At 39.7% G+C, this 18,234-nt stretch overlaps 2 protein-coding genes across 2 annotated transcripts; one reads left to right on the plus strand and one right to left on the minus strand.

The window, feature by feature from the left end:
- Window positions 1-1,961: 1,961 nt before the first annotated feature.
- LOC137264904 (uncharacterized) lies at window positions 1,962-4,774 on the minus strand. The gene is made up of 4 exons (XM_067800261.1): window positions 4,701-4,774; window positions 4,078-4,182; window positions 2,374-2,450; window positions 1,962-2,072 (listed from the first exon to the last, which is right to left on the minus strand). The coding sequence occupies exons 1-4, from the start codon at window positions 4,762-4,764 to the stop codon at window positions 1,962-1,964; spliced, it is 357 nt and encodes a 118-aa protein (XP_067656362.1). The 5' UTR covers window positions 4,765-4,774.
- A 3,819-nt stretch (window positions 4,775-8,593) lies between these two features.
- LOC137265656 (oxaloacetate tautomerase fahd2, mitochondrial-like) lies at window positions 8,594-17,402 on the plus strand. Its single transcript, XM_067801089.1, has 7 exons — window positions 8,594-8,975; window positions 9,295-9,511; window positions 10,642-10,701; window positions 11,565-11,727; window positions 12,694-12,802; window positions 14,403-14,490; window positions 15,084-17,402. The coding sequence occupies exons 1-7, from the start codon at window positions 8,728-8,730 to the stop codon at window positions 15,144-15,146; spliced, it is 948 nt and encodes a 315-aa protein (XP_067657190.1). The 5' UTR covers window positions 8,594-8,727; the 3' UTR covers window positions 15,147-17,402.
- Window positions 17,403-18,234: the final 832 nt, after the last annotated feature.

Raw genomic sequence — 18,234 nt, forward strand, 5'->3', positions numbered from 1 at the left:
GATACTGCTGAAATATTGCTAAAAGCGGCGTAAAACCAAACTCACTCACTCACTCTTGTATTATTGGATGTCATCCTATGCCGTATGCAGTGCACATACCTTATTATGTATAAAAATAGCCATTACATTAAGCTGTAAAAATGCTAGATGCTATATGAATACCAACTCGCTATATTATCATACCTTCTCGTGTTAGGCACACAGTCTGGACAAAATCGAAACTGAAAAATATTTCCAGCTTCGATTTGTTCTAAATGTTTGGAACAGTAATGTCGGCTAAAATTGCCGTAATCGCACCACTGGGATCATGCTGTAGGCGAAAAAAATACACGCGATTGGTTTTATACTGTTTCATGAGGCCCTAAGGTTTCGAAAATATGATTCCTATACAGCATTTAATCGGAATGTGTTCACTAAGCAGACTTAGGTCAGAAAACGGGCACTCTAGAAGCGCCGCATGATCAGCTGTATGAGAAGTGTTATGATAACCATGTCACGTTTTCACATTGTGCAAAAAGTCTGCCTGTGTGGCGCTTAAGTCAGAAAACGGTCATCCTACAGGTGTAAGCGCCACATGTCATTGATTAACTTACAATGTAATCCCGGACCATACGGATATGGGATCGGATCTCCGGCCCCCACCCTGTATGTGCTAATGCAGTGAATGAACATTCACTACATGGGTTGGTGGATAATGACGGGATTGTATTAGCACATGTTTTTGTCTAAATGTACCTTTCTGATGGCGCTTTCCATACCGCAGCATTTCTCTTCGGACTAAATGTTCGATTGCATGCCTTCACTTTGAGCTGGTGGCTAAAAGTGGGAAAACAAAGGTGTGTCACTGACACGTTCCTGACAGCATTTTACAAGGAATTCCGTTAATTTTCATAAACGACGCGTGTCTGTAGTTCAAAGGGAACTTGCAGCATGTCACTGATGCGGTGTATTTGCTGCTGGGGTTCTTCACAAACGGTAGTATATCTTTGTAGCGCTTAACTTAGAAAACGGGTCCTCTAGAAGTGTAAGCGCCACACGTGATAGATGAAGTGTCTGTATCAGAACCATGTCACTTTTTGCAAACATTCTGCCAGTGCGGCGCTTAAGTTAGAAAACGGGTCCTCTAGAAGTGTAAGCGCCACACGTGATAGATGAAGTGTCTGTATCAGAACCATGTCACTTTTTGCAAACATTCTGCCTGTGCGGCGCTTAAGTTAGAAAACGGGTCCTCTAGAAGTGTAAGCGCCACACGTGATAGATGAAGCGTCTGTATCAGAACCATGTCACTTTTTGCAAACAGCAGGTGCTTTTATTAGACTGGTACCTTTCAGAAGCGGAATACATATGTCTTTTAATGTTTAGCTGTTACGTATGAATTTACTTACTAGAGTAAGTAAAAACTAGACACAAAACTGAGACACAAATGCCATAAATGTGCGGATAATTCACTTTGAATGTGATGTGCGTGCCTATGTGCGCTTATGTATAAACGCAACGCTTCAATTCAATGTCGAACTTTTTACATTTAACTCTGTATCATACAGCATTCAATTACTGATTCATTACACATAGAAGTTAGTACGTAAACTAGAACATAAGAGACATAACTGTAGAAATGGGCAACTCTGGTGAGCAGATTCCAGGTATTTATTATCTGATATGATATGCTGTGTTGAAGAATAGAGGCTCTTGTTAGCTACGTAATGCGAGACCTATAACCCTAGTGTTCCATGATATATATCAATGTCATTGTTTGCATTTTTTCTTACGTAAAAAAACTTCCAAAGATGATAACTTACACGCATAATGTTTCCGGTATATTGTAAGTATCTAATAACTTTCGCCCAATTAAGAACTGCCGAAATATTATCGACATTTTGGGGTAACAACTTTTGAAATTAAGCAACATTGTCAAATATATTTTCGGCGAATTATCTGCTCAATGTAAAGGTTACCTACAGTTAATGGAGTATTGTGCACATTGGACGCTGGAATGATGATGTAGGTACATCAGTGAGTACATAGCAAGACAATGCTCTATGTGTTGTTATGTTGGTTAGTATTGTGAAACACTGAAATGAAAAGAAACAATGAAATAAACACTTCAACAAACAACTCAAATACAGGGATAATACCACTTCATGGCTATCGGCAGAATTCACAAAACCAGCAGAATTAAGTGTCTAAAAAAGGAATAAATAGAATCCATTTCCTTTCGTCATTTGTCAACAACCAAAAGTTCTCAAAAAAGTCTGTGTACATATTTCAAAGGAAGAAAGAAAGAAAACAGTCTCCTCAATTATAACTCGGCAAGACAGGTGACTTCAAATGTACTTTAATTTAGAAAAAGATTATATCATATATAAATATTACCGACAGCACGTGGCGTTTCCAGCAGCACGTGATGACTCGTAACGTTTCTGCCGTCTGCAGACGAGGTTTTCTGCCAGCTGAAATAGAAGATTACGGATATTATTAACACCTTACTTTTTTTTCTACATTTGTGAACTGTAAACAACTTGTGTGAGCATGAATATTATATACATCTGACTCCCTGAAATGTAACTTCTAGACTGAAGCAATATAATTAGAAGTATATTATTATTATTTTTTAATTACACATAGAACTGATACAGCTGGCATTGAAACCACATTGTTTAATATTCTTGTTTATGCCCCGTCTTGATGACGTGGGGCGGTTGGGTAGCCTAGTGATCAAATCGTTAGCTTATCACGCCGAAGGATCGGGTTCGATTCCCCACATGGGTGCAATGTATGAATCCCATTTCCAGTGTCCCCTGACGTGACTTTGCTGGAATACTGCTAAAAGAGGCGTAAAGCCAATTACTCACTATTAACGACTTGCACATGAAGCATGAACATGAAAACAATAACGTTTTTCATGCAAGTCTAAACATCGATTGCAGAACAACCTCCTTTCTTGTTTACTGGGTTGCTTCCTATTGTGGAACTTGCGATAACCAGTCCAGTTATTATTGTTAGACTATTTCATTTAATTGGATACATAAATATTAATCAGTATGATTTGAAACGCCTAAGCACTGGTATGTTGCAATACTAGGCTCCTTCTAATACTTGCAAACTCGTCGTACAGCGTGCTCTGTCATACAGCGGGTTCTGACAAACGGAAACCTGGAAATAGTGGAAATCTCAAAACGAGGTTCTGCTGCTAGAAAAAATGTCGGTCTGCTGCGGGACTGATATTATATCAATCTCATTGTGCGTTCCAGAACTACACTTTAAAAACACATAACAGGTCTAACCAGTGAGCCAGATGCCTTGTGAATGGTTTTACGAACTCATCAAAAAGGGGCAGTCTGTTATTTCATAGTAATATATGCTGCCTAAACCTTGACATATAACATAGAAATACGATGTTATCAAAGATTAAAATTAGAATTCATTTGAAAATACCATTTTCCTATGAAACAAGGAATTGGAATTCATTGTAACCAGGGTTGTTTGTGAAGTGTATTTTCACTTTCACACGAGAACATTCGGATGGGCTGAAAAGCAGGTCTTTGTCTGAATGGGTGAATGAGACTCATGTGCTCTCCTTATTGCTGCATATATTTCCATATGAAGTTTAACGATACAGCTGGAAGAGATTACTTATTGATTCTTTGAGAGGCATGTGGTATGCCATGGAGGGGAATGGAGACAGCTGTTTATTACTAGTACGGACGTAACTGTGCAACTTCCTGGTCGGTGTTTGGGTGGCTGTTATCAAGATGTTGTTATCCATTAATGAGTCCTGTACTTGAGATTCTTAGCAGATTGTTTTCTGGGAAACAAATGGACTTTCTATGAGTTCCATTCCCCAGTAGAAGTTTCATATTAGGAGATTTCTCTGATAAGCATACCATGGTCCGTATGCGTTGTTGATGGAGCCACAAACGGCACACCATTGGGCCACCAAACAGGTCGAAGGCCTTCATTACCTTCATATAATATATGCTTTATTGCACGTAATTTTAATAATATGGACTAATACTGAATTATTCTTTCTTGAGCGTGTGAAGACACACGCACCCACGCGAAACACTCCGATTTTACCTTTATCAATTGTGACCTGAGTCACTGCACGCCTTAAGAGGTGAACATCACGCACGTCGGCGTAGTTTACCGCCACGAACACACGCCGAAGGTCGAATTTTTCATCTGAAAAGTGAAATTTTCAAATTAAATAAGGTGGTATTGAACATGATATATTTTATGCTCTACGTGTAAGAAACGTATGAGGTGTGAGACCACGTACCTTCCTTATTGATATCGGCCGCTACCGGCGTTGTATTCAGCAAGGACAGGAGGTTACTTCGACCTACTGCTTGCACCATGTCATGGTCTCCAGTTTTGATATAAATTAGGTTCACAGAAATTGAAACGCTTTAAAACTGATTGTCTTTTATGGTAAAGCGATGAGGCACGTGTTTTTTTTCCCGAAAGATATTCCGTTTTCACTCAGATGTTAGCCGTATCACAACTCATGCAGGTTTCTGGCATAGGGAACAACACGTTTTCTTTGACTTCTTTCTTTTATTACTTTCAGGTATAGTACAATATCATGGTTTCATAAAAAATGTTTAGTTTTTAGTATTGCCAACGATCAAATTGCATTTGAAGCTATGCGATATTAACAATATACATACGATTTCAGATGAAATGTGAAATGAGCGTACCAACAACCTTAACGGTCCCTTCCATCGTGAGGTGGACAAGGGCCATTTGTGGCATTCCCTGCATTTTGCAAATATTCCTCACCTTAATGGAAAGTAAGTAAACAATATGATTACATTGTACCTAGCGTAATATAGAAAAACGTGTATTCTCAAGGAAACCTTTTACAATGTAAACTTCATAGGGCATAACGAGTACAAACTAAATTATTAGCACAACATAAATATACGTAGACAGAGTCTTATAATATTACAATGAAAACGTTTAAAGAATATGGTTGCCAAAATATGTTGCATGAATTGGGACATAAAAAAATTACCCTTTGCCTTATTCTGGCCAGTCTTTTCCTGGCATTTGCCCGTTCCCTTTTATACGCTGGGACTGGATTGTTCTATATAAACACATAAGCGAACCATTATGATACTTGGAAATGTCTTCCGATACTTACTAAATATAATTAAAGTATATACACGGCTTTGACTAATATGTCAGACAGCCTCTGGACCACATTATTTTACCTCCCGCCCAGCCCTTACAGTAAAGCTACAGTCCTTATTTTAATGGTGCAGCCCTTCCTTAATGTAATGGTACAGGCCTTCCATACTCTAATGACTTTCTTAAATGCTACAGCCCTAAATAATTTAATGCTACATTTATTACTGTAATGGTACAGTGTCTCCTTACTGCAATGCTACAATCCTTACTGTAATGCTACAGTCCTTGCTGCAATGCTACAGTCCTAACTGTAATGCTACAGTCCTAACTGTAATGCGACAGTCCTTCCTGTAATGCTACAGTCCTTGCTGTGATGCCACGGTCTTTCCTGTCATGCTTCAGTCCTTCCTGTCATGCTTCAGTCCTTCCTGTAATGCTACAGTCCTTTCTGTAATACTTCAGTCCTTACTGTGATGCCTCATTCCTTACTGTAATGCTACCGTCCTTCCTGTGATGCCTCATTCCTTACTGTAATGCTACAGTCCTTGCTGTAATGCTACAGTCCTAACTGTAATGCTACAGTCCATACTGTGATGCTACAGTCCTTACTGTACTGCTACAGTCCATACTATGATGCTTCAGTCCTTACTGTGATGCCTCATTCCTTACTGTAATGCCACAGTCCTAACTGTAATGCTACAGTCCTTGCTATAATGCTACAGTCCTAACTGTAATGCGACAGTCCTTCCTGTAATGCTACAGTCCTTACTGTGATGCCACGGTCTTTCCTGTCATGCTTCAGTCCTTCCTGTAATATTTCAGTCCTTCCTGTAATGCTACAGTCCTTGCTGTAATACTTCAGTCCTTACTGTGATGCCTCATTCCTAACTGTAATGCTACCGTCCTTCCTGTGATGCCTTATTCCTTACTGTAATGCTACAGTCCTTGCTGTAATGCTACAGTCCTAACTGTAATGCTACAGTCCATACTGTGATGCTACAGTCCTTACTGTACTGCTACAGTCCATACTATGATGCCTCAGTCCTTACTGTGATGCCTCATTCCTTACTGTAATGCCACAGTCCTAACTGTAATGCTACAGTCCTTGCTGTAATGCTACAGTCCTTCTTGTAATGCGACAGTCCTTCCTGTAATGCTACAGTCCTTGCTGTGATGCCACGGTCTTTCCTGTCATGCTTCAGTCCTTCCTGTAATATTTCAGTCCTTCCTGTAATGCTACAGTCCTTTCTGTAATACTTCAGTCCTTACTGTGATGCCTCATTCCTAACTGTAATGCTACCGTCCTTCCTGTGATGCCTTATTCCTTACTGTAATGCTACAGTCCTTGCTGTAATGCTACAGTCCTAACTGTAATGCTACAGTCCATACTGTGATGCTACAGTCCTTACTGTACTGCTACAGTCCTTACTGTAATGCCATAGTCCTTCCTGTGATGCTACAGTCCTTACTGTACTGCTACAGTCCTTACTGTAATGCCATAGTCCTTCCTGTAATGCTACAGTCCTTGCTGTAATGCTACAGCCCCTTACTGTGATGCTACAGTCCTTGCTGTAATGCTACATTCCTTCCTTGCTGTAATGCTACAGTCCTTATAAGGCTACAGTCCTTACTGTAATGCTACAGCCCCTTACTGTAATGCTACAGTCCTTATCGTAATGCTACATTCCTTCCTTGCTGTAATGCTACAGTCCTTATAAGGCTACAGTCCTTACTGTAATGCTACAGTCCTTCCTTACTGAAAAGCTACAGACCTTATAATAATGGTACAGTACTTATTGTAATGTTACATTCCCTCCTTCCTGTAATGCTGCCGTGCTTACTGTAATGTCTCACACATTCCCCAGTAATGTTAGGGATTTTTACTGATCACCGAATAATGTACACAGTTGAGTTTTAATGCAAGTAACGTTTACCAAAGGAAACGCCAATGCTTCTTCTTGAAATAGTGAGGTCAAAGAAAGTATAGGGCATGCAGGACGCGACCGAAGGTTTCAAATGCTTACTGACTGGCAAGATGAGTCAGAGCCCCCCTCCTCCTCCTCCTCCACACCCCCCTGTCACTGTGACGTCGATGCACTATACCTTAACAACAATGACGGGTAAACATTGTGTCTTTGATATGTTACAATGTTGTAACAATTAACAAAGTAACAAAAACATGCATGTTACACGTGTAAATTATGGCATTGTTTGTTTAGTTATAGGTTTTGCTTATTTATAACTTCTATTCCTGTGTGTATGATTACTGAAGACACCGGTGGCTCTGTAGACAAATAAATGAAATGCATAAAGAATTCCTTTGCGACGTTGTTCACTTGGGTACATACGTATTTCTTCCTGGTTTGGAAAGAAGGGCCGTCCCCGTGGTCTAGTGGTAGGAGCCGCGCCGTACCAAATGACACTGACATAATTTACTTGTTGTTACCATGCCTTGCACACGGCATATAAGGGTTATTGAGTAGGCTTTCACTAAAATTGGCATTAGACTGGACACAAGCAACACACATACAGACACAGACATATACACACACGCACGCACGCGCACGCGCGCGCGTTTAAATAAACGCTATTATTTTGAGCTCGACGTAAACCCCATTTCATCTGACTGCAACTTCAGTAGTTAAATATTAGGGAATGAGGGGTGTGTGGTGTGGGTGTGTTACATATAATTTCTGCTTACGGTTATACCCTAAGAGACTCGGTGTGATTACTAAAACACGAGTTGATGCATAGTACTGATTATAGCACTTCCCATTAATGGCGACGTTAGTGGTACACTCGACAGTAGGTTTAGCGAGACCCCCAGTAAATATTTTCTGTCAGAAGCCCAAGTGCTGTAAAAGTATAAGGCAAGCAGTTATGGGGGAAAAATGTAAATATTCTACATACATGATCTGTAACAATATTCTGAAGTGTGTGCATGACTGAGTAATAAGTTTACCTTTACACCCCGCTTCTTTATACATGAAGTTTTTTTCATGCTGATGCTGATGAGACACTGATTTGCAGTTCTAGCCGTTATATATGAAATATAAATAGATTTTTGAATTTTTGTTTACGTTTACGTGTTAGTGGGGATATGATATCAATTTTCAAAACACAAAATATGTGAGAGTCAACATACATATTTTTCATTACATAAGGTTTGTGTCAGACGATGGATTACACGAAATACATGCAAGTTAGAGATATTGTGTTTAAATAGTTTACTTATATTGAAAAGTGTTTAATTTGCCGCAGAGAAATGAGTTCTCCCTCAACGCACTGATCTCGCGAGATATGGGGTGACACTGCGAGATATCATTCATAACTACTCGCCTCTTTCCGTAACCTGCAAGAAGGCTTTCCGGAATGACCCGAGTAGTTAGGAATGTGCGAGATATGTGGCGCTTGTAGCTAGACTGTGCTCTGCCTATGCTACGCTCAGCAAGCTGGTTACACATGTAGTGCAGCGATAGCGCAGCTCGGAATAGGGCAGGGGAACCAGTCTACGCTTGTAGCGGGCGCTTAGCCGAAGATGAGTTGCTATCATTGGATGAAGTACTGAAGGTCGATGGGGTCGAAGGTTGTAGAATGTGGAGTGCTCGTGTGTACTTTAGTCGTATTTCATTAGGTTGTCATCATTTTGTCCGCAATATAACAACACGAACAAGCAAGAAGATGCGATTTGTGCAGTTTGAAGTGAATGGTGCACAGAGGGTTGGTGTGGAATTATCCGATGGAGGTGACATAGTCGACTTAAATGAAGCCGACAAAGAAATTCCACGCAATCTGAAAAGTTTCATTGCGGGAGGACAGGCACAGTTGTTGAGGGCCAAGAGGTAGGGGTGAAATTGTCGTCATTTGAATTGTGAATATTTTATGAGCGCTTCGTTCGTTAATTACTCGTTTACACGTTGATTGACGTTTTTGATGAGAATAGGGGGTACCTTCAGATCGCTTAACATATGGCATTTTAGCAATATTCCAACAGAGACCATATATTATCATGATTACCATATAATATATTAGAATTTAAGCATTTTCAAATCCCATATTGCAACTTGTTGGCGCAGGAGATATTCTGCTGGTTTGTTTTACAATTTCAAGTCAATATGGTTTGAGGACTTATGCCATGAAACAGGTCCTGTTTCGTTTCAGTGCTGTAGAGAGTGGGCACCACATCATCAAGCGGGATGGTGTTCGGCTGCTTGCTCCTGTTACTGAACCTGAGAAGGTCATCTGCATTGGTATGAACTACATAGACCACTGCAAAGAACAGAACGTCCCTGTCCCCGTGGAACCAGTGGTATTCAGCAAGTTTGCTAGTGCCATTGTTGGACCCTATGATGATCTACAGTACTGTGATGAAACACAGGTAAGCACAGGGTGATCTACAGTACTGTGATGAAACACAGGTAGGCACAGGATGATCTACAGTACTGTGATGAAACACAGGTAGGCACAGGGTGATCTACAGTACTGTGATGAAACACAGGTAGGCATATGATGATGTACAGTACTGTCATGAAACACGGGTAGGCACAGGATGATCTACAGTACTGTGATGAAACACAGGTAGGCACAGGATGATCTACAGTACTGTGATGAAACACAGGTAGGCTCTGGTTGATCTACAGTACTGTGATGTAACACAGGTAGGCAAGGATGATCTACAGTACTGTGATGAAACACAGGTAAGCACAGGGTGATCTACAGTACTGTGATGAAACACAGGTAGGCACAGGATGATCTACAGTACTGTGATGAAACACAGGTAGGCACAGGGTGATCTACAGTACTGTGATGAAACACAGGTAGGCATATGATGATGTACAGTACTGTCATGAAACACGGGTAGGCACAGGATGATCTACAGTACTGTGATGAAACACAGGTAGGCACAGGATGATCTACAGTACTGTGATGAAACACAGGTAGGCTCTGGTTGATCTACAGTACTGTGATGTAACACAGGTAGGCAAGGATGATCTACAGTACTGTGATGAAACACAGGTAGGCACAGGATGATCTACAGTGCTGTGATGAAACACAGGTAGGCACATGATGATCTACAGTACTGTGATGAAACACAGGTAGGCACATGATGATCTACAGTACTGTGATGAAACACAGGTAGGCACAGGATGATCTACAGTACTGTGATGAAACACAGGTAGGCACAGGATGATCTACAGTACTGTGATGAAACACAGGTAGGCACATGATGATCTACAGTAGTGATGAAGCACAGGTAGGCACATGATCTAAATTACTACCGAGATAGCATTCAGACCTTGGCCCAACATTGGGCCAATGCCTGCCAATGCTGGCCCAACACTGAATGTTATCTGGGTGTGAAGTCATTTTGTGTTGAGTCAAGTGCAGGACGGACAAGGCTTGTTGGTGTTGGAGTGTTGGGTGGGGCTCTTGGTGGGTGTGATCAGGGGCAACCATACCTTACAGCTATGCATAACCTCACTGTAGTCCTAATCATCTTTTTTGCAGGAACTGGACTGGGAGGTGGAGCTGACAATTGTCATTGGGAAGACTGGTAGACATATTAAGGTAACAGTACTAACACTTACCTGTATCAGTCATCACTTTCATCAAAATGCTTGGCACAGGAATATATATACATTTTGTTTACAGAAATATGTGATTACATATTTAGGATTTGAGCTCGGGATATAGTGTGGTTAAAGTGTTGGTTTGCCACACCAAAAACCAAAAGTGGATTTGATTCTCCAAATGGGTGCAATGTGTGAGGCCCACTTCTGGTGTCCCCTGCTGCAATAATGCTGAAACATTGATAAAAGCAGCACAAGATCATACTTACTTATAACAGGGCAGTGACATATTGGTTTAAGTATTTGCTCATGATGCAGAAGACACAGGTTCGAATCCACATATGGGTGGATCCATGAATTTTGAAGGAGGGAGGTAGAGGGGTCAAACCCACATGAGTTCACCTACATGGTTCTTGTGTCCTCTGCTCTGATATTACAGGAATACTGCTGAATGAGGCATAAAACTGTATTCACTTGCACACTTACTTTAACAATCCTTGAAAATTGTATGTCCCATGTTGATAAAGGCGATCAACTAAATATGCTAATTCTTCAAAATTTTCTATTCACAAGAATACTTGTATTATTATCATGAAAGTTGTTAAAACTCTTCTATTTCCCTCATTATGTGTGTTTGTACCTCATATGCCAAGGTCCAAGTGTGATAAATTTCCATTCTGTTAGAGGTAGTGCCTCTCAAAACAGTTAATCTTAAATAAATGTTTCCATGAAACCTGCAACTGTATTAGTACTTCCAAATTTAGAATATATTTTAGAAATATGTGGTGAGTTATTATGACTGTTTACAAGGCTAGATTTGTGTATATATACATGAGTGTATATAGTTCTGTCTCCCCTCAGAGGGAAGACGCCATGAGTCATGTTTTCGGCTTCACTGTGGCGCACGACGTCAGTGCACGAGACTGGCAGATGAAGAAAAATGGCGGACAGTGGCTTCTGGGTAAAACAATGGACTGTTTCTGTCCTCTGGGGCCAGCTGTTGTCATGAAGGAAGATATCAAAGGTGAGCAGCTGTTGTTAAAGTCTGTTCTTTTTAGTGCTCTTCAGGTCCCAACCCTCCCTGTTTGGTGCAGGGAAGTGAGTGAGTGAATTTAGTTTGGTGCCGCTTTTAGCAATATTCTAGCGATATCATGGCGGGGGACACCAGAAAATGGGCTTCACACATTGTGCCCATGTGGGGAATCGAACCTGGGACTTTTGTGTGACGAGCGAATGCTTTATCCACTAGGCTACCCCACCGCCCCTCATGCAGGGAAGATTTTATACAGATATATAAGATTGCACTGTCAGGAATTATCTAGCAAAACATGGACTCACCTTACAGAATCCTTATTTTGTTACCTTGACGACTGGGTTAATAATTTCTGTCATGTAAACTAGTGGTGGTCCGATTTATTGAAGCAATCAAAGGCTGGTTGCAATGACTGATTGGCCAAGCAATTGATCATATTTTTTTTATAATCGAACATAAACAATTTTGGAAGACTTTTTTGCATTAAATACATTTTTTCACAAGGTTGGTTTTGTCTCTTACATTTCATAAGCACTACAAGCTTGCTCCTTGTCATGATTGAATTTACCTTACAGACTCCAGGAAATTCATGTTCTTAACATAGTTATCCTTTTAAGATGTTAATGCATTTGTGCAGTTTGCGAAAAAAACAAACTCCAAAGAACTAGATGTTTTGTCTACGTTCTTTGTGTATTAACCCCCGTAACCAGGAGAATTTGATAAAAGACGCTAACAGAGTATTTTCGATGATTGATGGGTTGTAATGAAGCAGCCATCATTGTATTTATTTTCTACAATTCCCAACACTATCCCAATGTTGTTATTTCCAGATCCTCACAATCTGTGACTGGCGTAAGGGGAATGGGGTCACCAAGCAGGCTAGCTCTAACATGATCCCTGTCTTTTGTTGTTCTGTATATCAATTTTACATGTGACTCACAATGCTGATATTCCCAGATCCCCACAATCTGCGACTGTGGTGTAAGGTGAATGAGGTCACCAAACAGGACAGCACGACCAGCAACCTTGTCCACAAGACAGAGGAGTTGTTGGTGTTTCTGTCAAGGTCAGCAGTTCCAGTAAACTCTCCATAAGGTTTGAATATACTGTTAATAGGTGTAAATATGGTTGAACCTAATACAGGACAAATTTTATGGATAGTAACTTCTTGAGTTTATTTTCACGACGTTTCGGGGCTTATCCTAGCCCCCTCATCATAAGGAGGCTAGGATAAGCCCTGAAACGTCGTGAAAATAAACTCAAGAAGTTACTGTCCGTAAAATTTGTCCTGTATTACTATGCCAACTTCTAAATGCCTTTGAAGAATCACATGGTTGAACCTGTTAATGGGATGCTAGTGTTGTGTAATATCTTCACAACAGTTGAAATTGTGCATAATAAGATGAGATTTTGCATAGAATATAACAAATGTAAACAATTCCACTAACTAGTCGAAACACTTTATGTTTTAGAGATATTTAATCACTCAAAAGTAAATGTTTTTGTGGCACTGGTGGCCCTGTCATCTAAGGCACCACAATTCCCTGTTCAGATATCGTATGGACATGCCAGAAACTGAGTTTAGGTTTGAATCCCATTTCTCCCCACGTATGTTTGGGATATGTCAGCACCATAACCTCGCTAATGGGCTTCACCCAAGATGTAAATACCTGACATCAGTAACACATCAGGCTGTCCCCAAATGGTAAACTGACATGATGTAATTTGACTTGAATACAGCTCATTCTCAATAACTTGCAAATCTTTTAAGAAAGTTAAAACTGTGCCAATTAACATACGTATGTATTTTGGAATATTTTCTCAAATGATACTAGGGGCAGTGGGGTAGCCTATTGGTTAAAGTGCTCGCTCATCATACTGATGACCTAGGTTTGCTTCCCCACATGGGTACGATATGTGAAGACCATTTCTGCTGCCCCTGCTGTTATATTGCTGTAATATTGCTAACAGAGGTGTAAAACCATACTCACTCACTCTCTTAAATGATACCAACCATCAAAGCACAAGAAAATTATGTGACCATGTATGAACAGATGATAGGCCTTCCATGTACCCTGGGTGACTTACCTCGTCATACCATGGTGCTCACAGTGGTGTATAAAGCTGTGATGTGGCTGTGTCATTGCTCGGCCAACCCATACAGAACCAAACTATACAGTTGAACACTGTTGTGTCGAACCAATGATTGCCTTGAAGTGAAAGCTTGGTCCTTCATGTTCCTTGCAAGACGTCATTTTTCAGTTATGTGTTGCCATGGATGACTCTAGCTTAGATGCATAGGCATACAATGCATTGGATGAGCTACAGATTGGTAGCCTTAGTTTACTTTTTAGTCAAATTTTATATCTGGCAATTTGGGGGTAGATACAATATATCTGAAGTATTCTGTGAACTGTTGATGACTTAGGCTGAAGGGGTACATTGTGTAAAGCTCATTTCTGGTGTCCCCTGAGTGATGTTGCAGGGATATTGTTCAAAGTGACATAAAACCATACTCACTCACTCACTCTTTCCCTCAAAAGCAATATGATTCTTCAGCCATGCTGAAAAAATCCATGGTGACTTGTCCAGTGTAATGAATTAACCCACTTCAACCCTGCATGAGTTCATGAGTTAACTCAGTTGAAATATATATCTGTTGCCAGGTTCTTGACGCTCAGACCAGGAGACATCATATTAACAGGAACTCCCCCTGGTGTGGGAGTGTTCAGGAAACCCCCAGAGTTCCTGAAGGTAGCGTTGATTAACCAGAAATATTTCCTGTTGGTGCAATCAGAGATAGTATTTTCTCATGCTCATGCTGTTGATCATGGGATTGTCTGGTCTGGATGATTATTTACAGATCTCTGCCATATAGCTGGAATATTGTTGAGTGCAGCATTAAATCACAAGTATGTGCCATTTTGGAACGCATGCCTATTAGGGTCATAGTGTTATCATTGTAGTGCAACTGTATTTATGGAATTGTGAATTTTAGAGTTTAAAGCAGACATTCTGACAGTAACATCTTTTACAGAAAAGCTAATAACTAATTGACTTCTAGCTGACAAGGGTAAAAATTGTTTCCTAAATTATTTTCATGGTATTTCATGGTAAGGAGTCAACCTCTCCTTACATGCTTCATTTTAAGAAAAAGGTGTATAGTCCCTTGAATAAGGATGTGCTGACCTTGCGATTTGTAGCGTGAAGAATTTTAACTACTTTTGTGATATCCACACTACGCAGGATATGTCAAATAACCTAATACAAAACTGCAACAAGTACAATTTTCCATGTTTTAAATACCTCCAACTATATATATGTATATGTATTTATATCTGTTTCAGAGAGGAGACATTGTTGAATGTGGAATTGAAGATATTGGAAAAACGATCAATAGAGTTGTATGAAGCTGAAAACTACTTGTTGATGGAAAATTCAGTCTTGCTGGCATGACAGGGTCTTATATTTTGAAAAGAGCTTCTCTGTGTATACAATCAGATTTCAATTATTCAGATTTGTGCTTTACTGGAAATGTGTAGAACATTGGCTTAAAATATCCACTGTCAATGTACCAATTGACAGTTTAGTATTTTAAGTACAGATCTTTATGAAAACTCTGAAGGATTGCGTGGTATTACTACACTGTACTGAAGGACACAATGCCTTTTTTCCGGTGAAGATCACATGGGGGCGCTAGGGTAACTTATGTGGTTAAAGCATTCACTCGTTATACCGAAGATCCAGGTTTGATTTCCCACATGGGTGAAATTCCTGAATCCCGTTTCTGGTGTCCCCTGCTGTGATATTGCTGGAACATTGCTAAAAGCAGTGTAAAACTAAAGTCACTCACTCACTCACTCATTAAAGATCATAATTTTCTGATCATATGCAAGCATAGTAGTTATGTGAACTCACTAATTGGTAATTACATGTGTACATTGTGGAGTTCGAGTTTACCAACATGTTACACTCTTGGAGCTCATGTGACAGATACAGATCAAAGGTTGTACAAATTACATTGATTCGGTGTTGACAATGATGTTCATACCTTTTTGTACCTGCTGAAGGTTTAGCATTTCCTAAGAAAATGAGTTCAGGCAATAACTCAGTAATAACTGTAATCATACCTTAAAGGATTGGATAGTTGTAATGTTGCTTCATTTATGCATTGAGAAAGATTTTGTTCTTACAAAATATATTTTTAGGGTTTTAGTCCATAGAGCATTCATAATGTTATGAGGTCATAGACATAGCCTAGTGATTAAAGAGTTCACTCAACATACTGAAGCCCCAGGTTTGATTATCACATGATCACAACATGTGAGGTCCATTTCTTGTGTCCTCTCCTGTGACATTGCTGGAATATTGCTAAAAGCAGTGTTAAAATCAACTGACTCACTCATAATGTTATGACCTGTCAAAACTTTATTATAAGTCATCCACTTGCAAATGTTGCCGTGGTTCAAAGGCTCTGTGGATCAGCACCCAGAAGAGTAGCTGGAGATGTATTGTCATATGGTAGCTGCTTCACCATATATTATGTCATTTGTTCATGCACTGTAGTGTTGTAATACTAAAATAATAGTGTCAACACTCTTCTAGCGAGACAGTTTTCTGATCCCAGTTGTGGTCTACAAGATGCCATAGTGCAACATATTTTTTCAAAATATCATTGTATTAGTTTTCTTCTTTTTTTTCGTTCTTGTAATGAGTGTGACAAACTAGCCCAAATGATGTGAGCATATATGGTTATACTTTCTATATGGAAATCCAGTTTAATTTATTTACACCACCTGTGTACATTATCATGGCTCGAGAGCTCTTAAACTAAGGAGGATGCCAAGACAAATAAGTGGTGCCAGAATGTCATGTGGTGTGGGTAGGGGTTGTACCCTCAACGATATGTGTCTAGAAACTTGATTTGACTGGGTCCCTTACATTTTGTTTCTTGTGGAAGTCACAGTGGCTGAGTGGGTTAGGGCACTGACTTTTTGTGCTCATAATTAGATGCCTGACTCTGTTAGTGGTATTCATTGGTCTCTACAGCACTGGGTTTCTTGACCCAGGGATGTGACATTTATACTTATACAGTGTATGGAATAAGCCCAAAACCCAGCCTTACAATAATCAGGCTGGTAACTTCAAAAAGTTATCAGGCCCAAATGGATTTAACCAGACCAGATGCCAAGAATTCACTCTGATGTATATAACATCTAAAATTTGCACCAGACTGGTGGGGTGGCTAGTTGTAGATTTAGACCATCCATCAGAAATCTAGCCCATCTTGGGCGGTTGGACAGGTCTTATTTCATACACTGGCCTAACGCCCATAATGTTACAGAAGCCATAGAAATACATGTATCTTCCACATACTTTAAGAAAAATTAATCATCTATTAACTTGTTTTCAAGGCTCAGTCTTCCATATTCAGTACCACTTGATTGTGGTGGAACAGTTTTGTTGCTAGTGCATCACAGATCCTCGAAATAATTCTTATATGTAGCAAAATGTGTGTGATATGATAAGCAGATCTCATTCATCTTTCTGCATCAAAATGTTGCTTGTTTGATATGATATTGATATGGCTATGGTCTGTTATCATGAGGCTTTCGTATAAATTGTTTGTAACTTGTCATAACTGATATTAAAATATGAAGTATGAACCTGATTTTGTTGTCTATTTGCTGAGACAGTGTTGGTTGAGATTGGCTTACTCCAGTTGACTTTAATGCCAGAAGAAATAAATTCTTATGATTTTGTCCAAGGTAAATGTTTCCATTTATAAGCAATATAGCGTTTGTAACTTAGATTGAGTGCACATGAAAATGTTAAAATATCTGTTTGGGTTCCCACAAGGGTGAAACATATACAGATCAGACATGGATGACAGCTTCAGAAAACTTAGTCACTCAATCCTGTTAACAACCAATGAGACTCCAGTGCTGATACATATATACCATAATAATAAGACGATGACAATGACAGCAATAGTAACTAACACAACAACAACAAACAACAACAACAGGTAATATATTATGTACTGAAGACCAGACATGACTGTTTAAAATGACATACTGTGACATATGCAAATGAGAAACAGGGCTGTGGGGTAACCCAGGGGTTAAGTTGTTTGCTCATCACATGCAAAAACCCAGGTTTGATTCCCCACATTAGTACAATGCGTGAAGCCCAATTCTGGTCTCCCCTGCCATGATATTACTGGAATATTGTAAAGGACATGCAACTAAATTCACTAGCTTACGAAAGTGAAACCACCACTGATGTTATTTTTAAACAGATAGACAGATATTTATTCGTATTAAAGGCCATGCGACCCAATGTACATATTCATGGAACATTTAAAGCAGTTTAACGGTAGGTTACAGTTAACAGTTGAAATACACAGAAAATATGTTTACCTAAATTATTAACGGTTTCTGTGTTTCGAGAATTGAAGAGTGAATTAGCAGATATGTAATAACCATTGTTTTTCTT

The sequence above is a fragment of the Haliotis asinina genome, chromosome 15 (assembly GCF_037392515.1).
Source record: "Haliotis asinina isolate JCU_RB_2024 chromosome 15, JCU_Hal_asi_v2, whole genome shotgun sequence".
Classification (NCBI taxonomy): Eukaryota; Metazoa; Mollusca; class Gastropoda; order Lepetellida; family Haliotidae; genus Haliotis; species Haliotis asinina.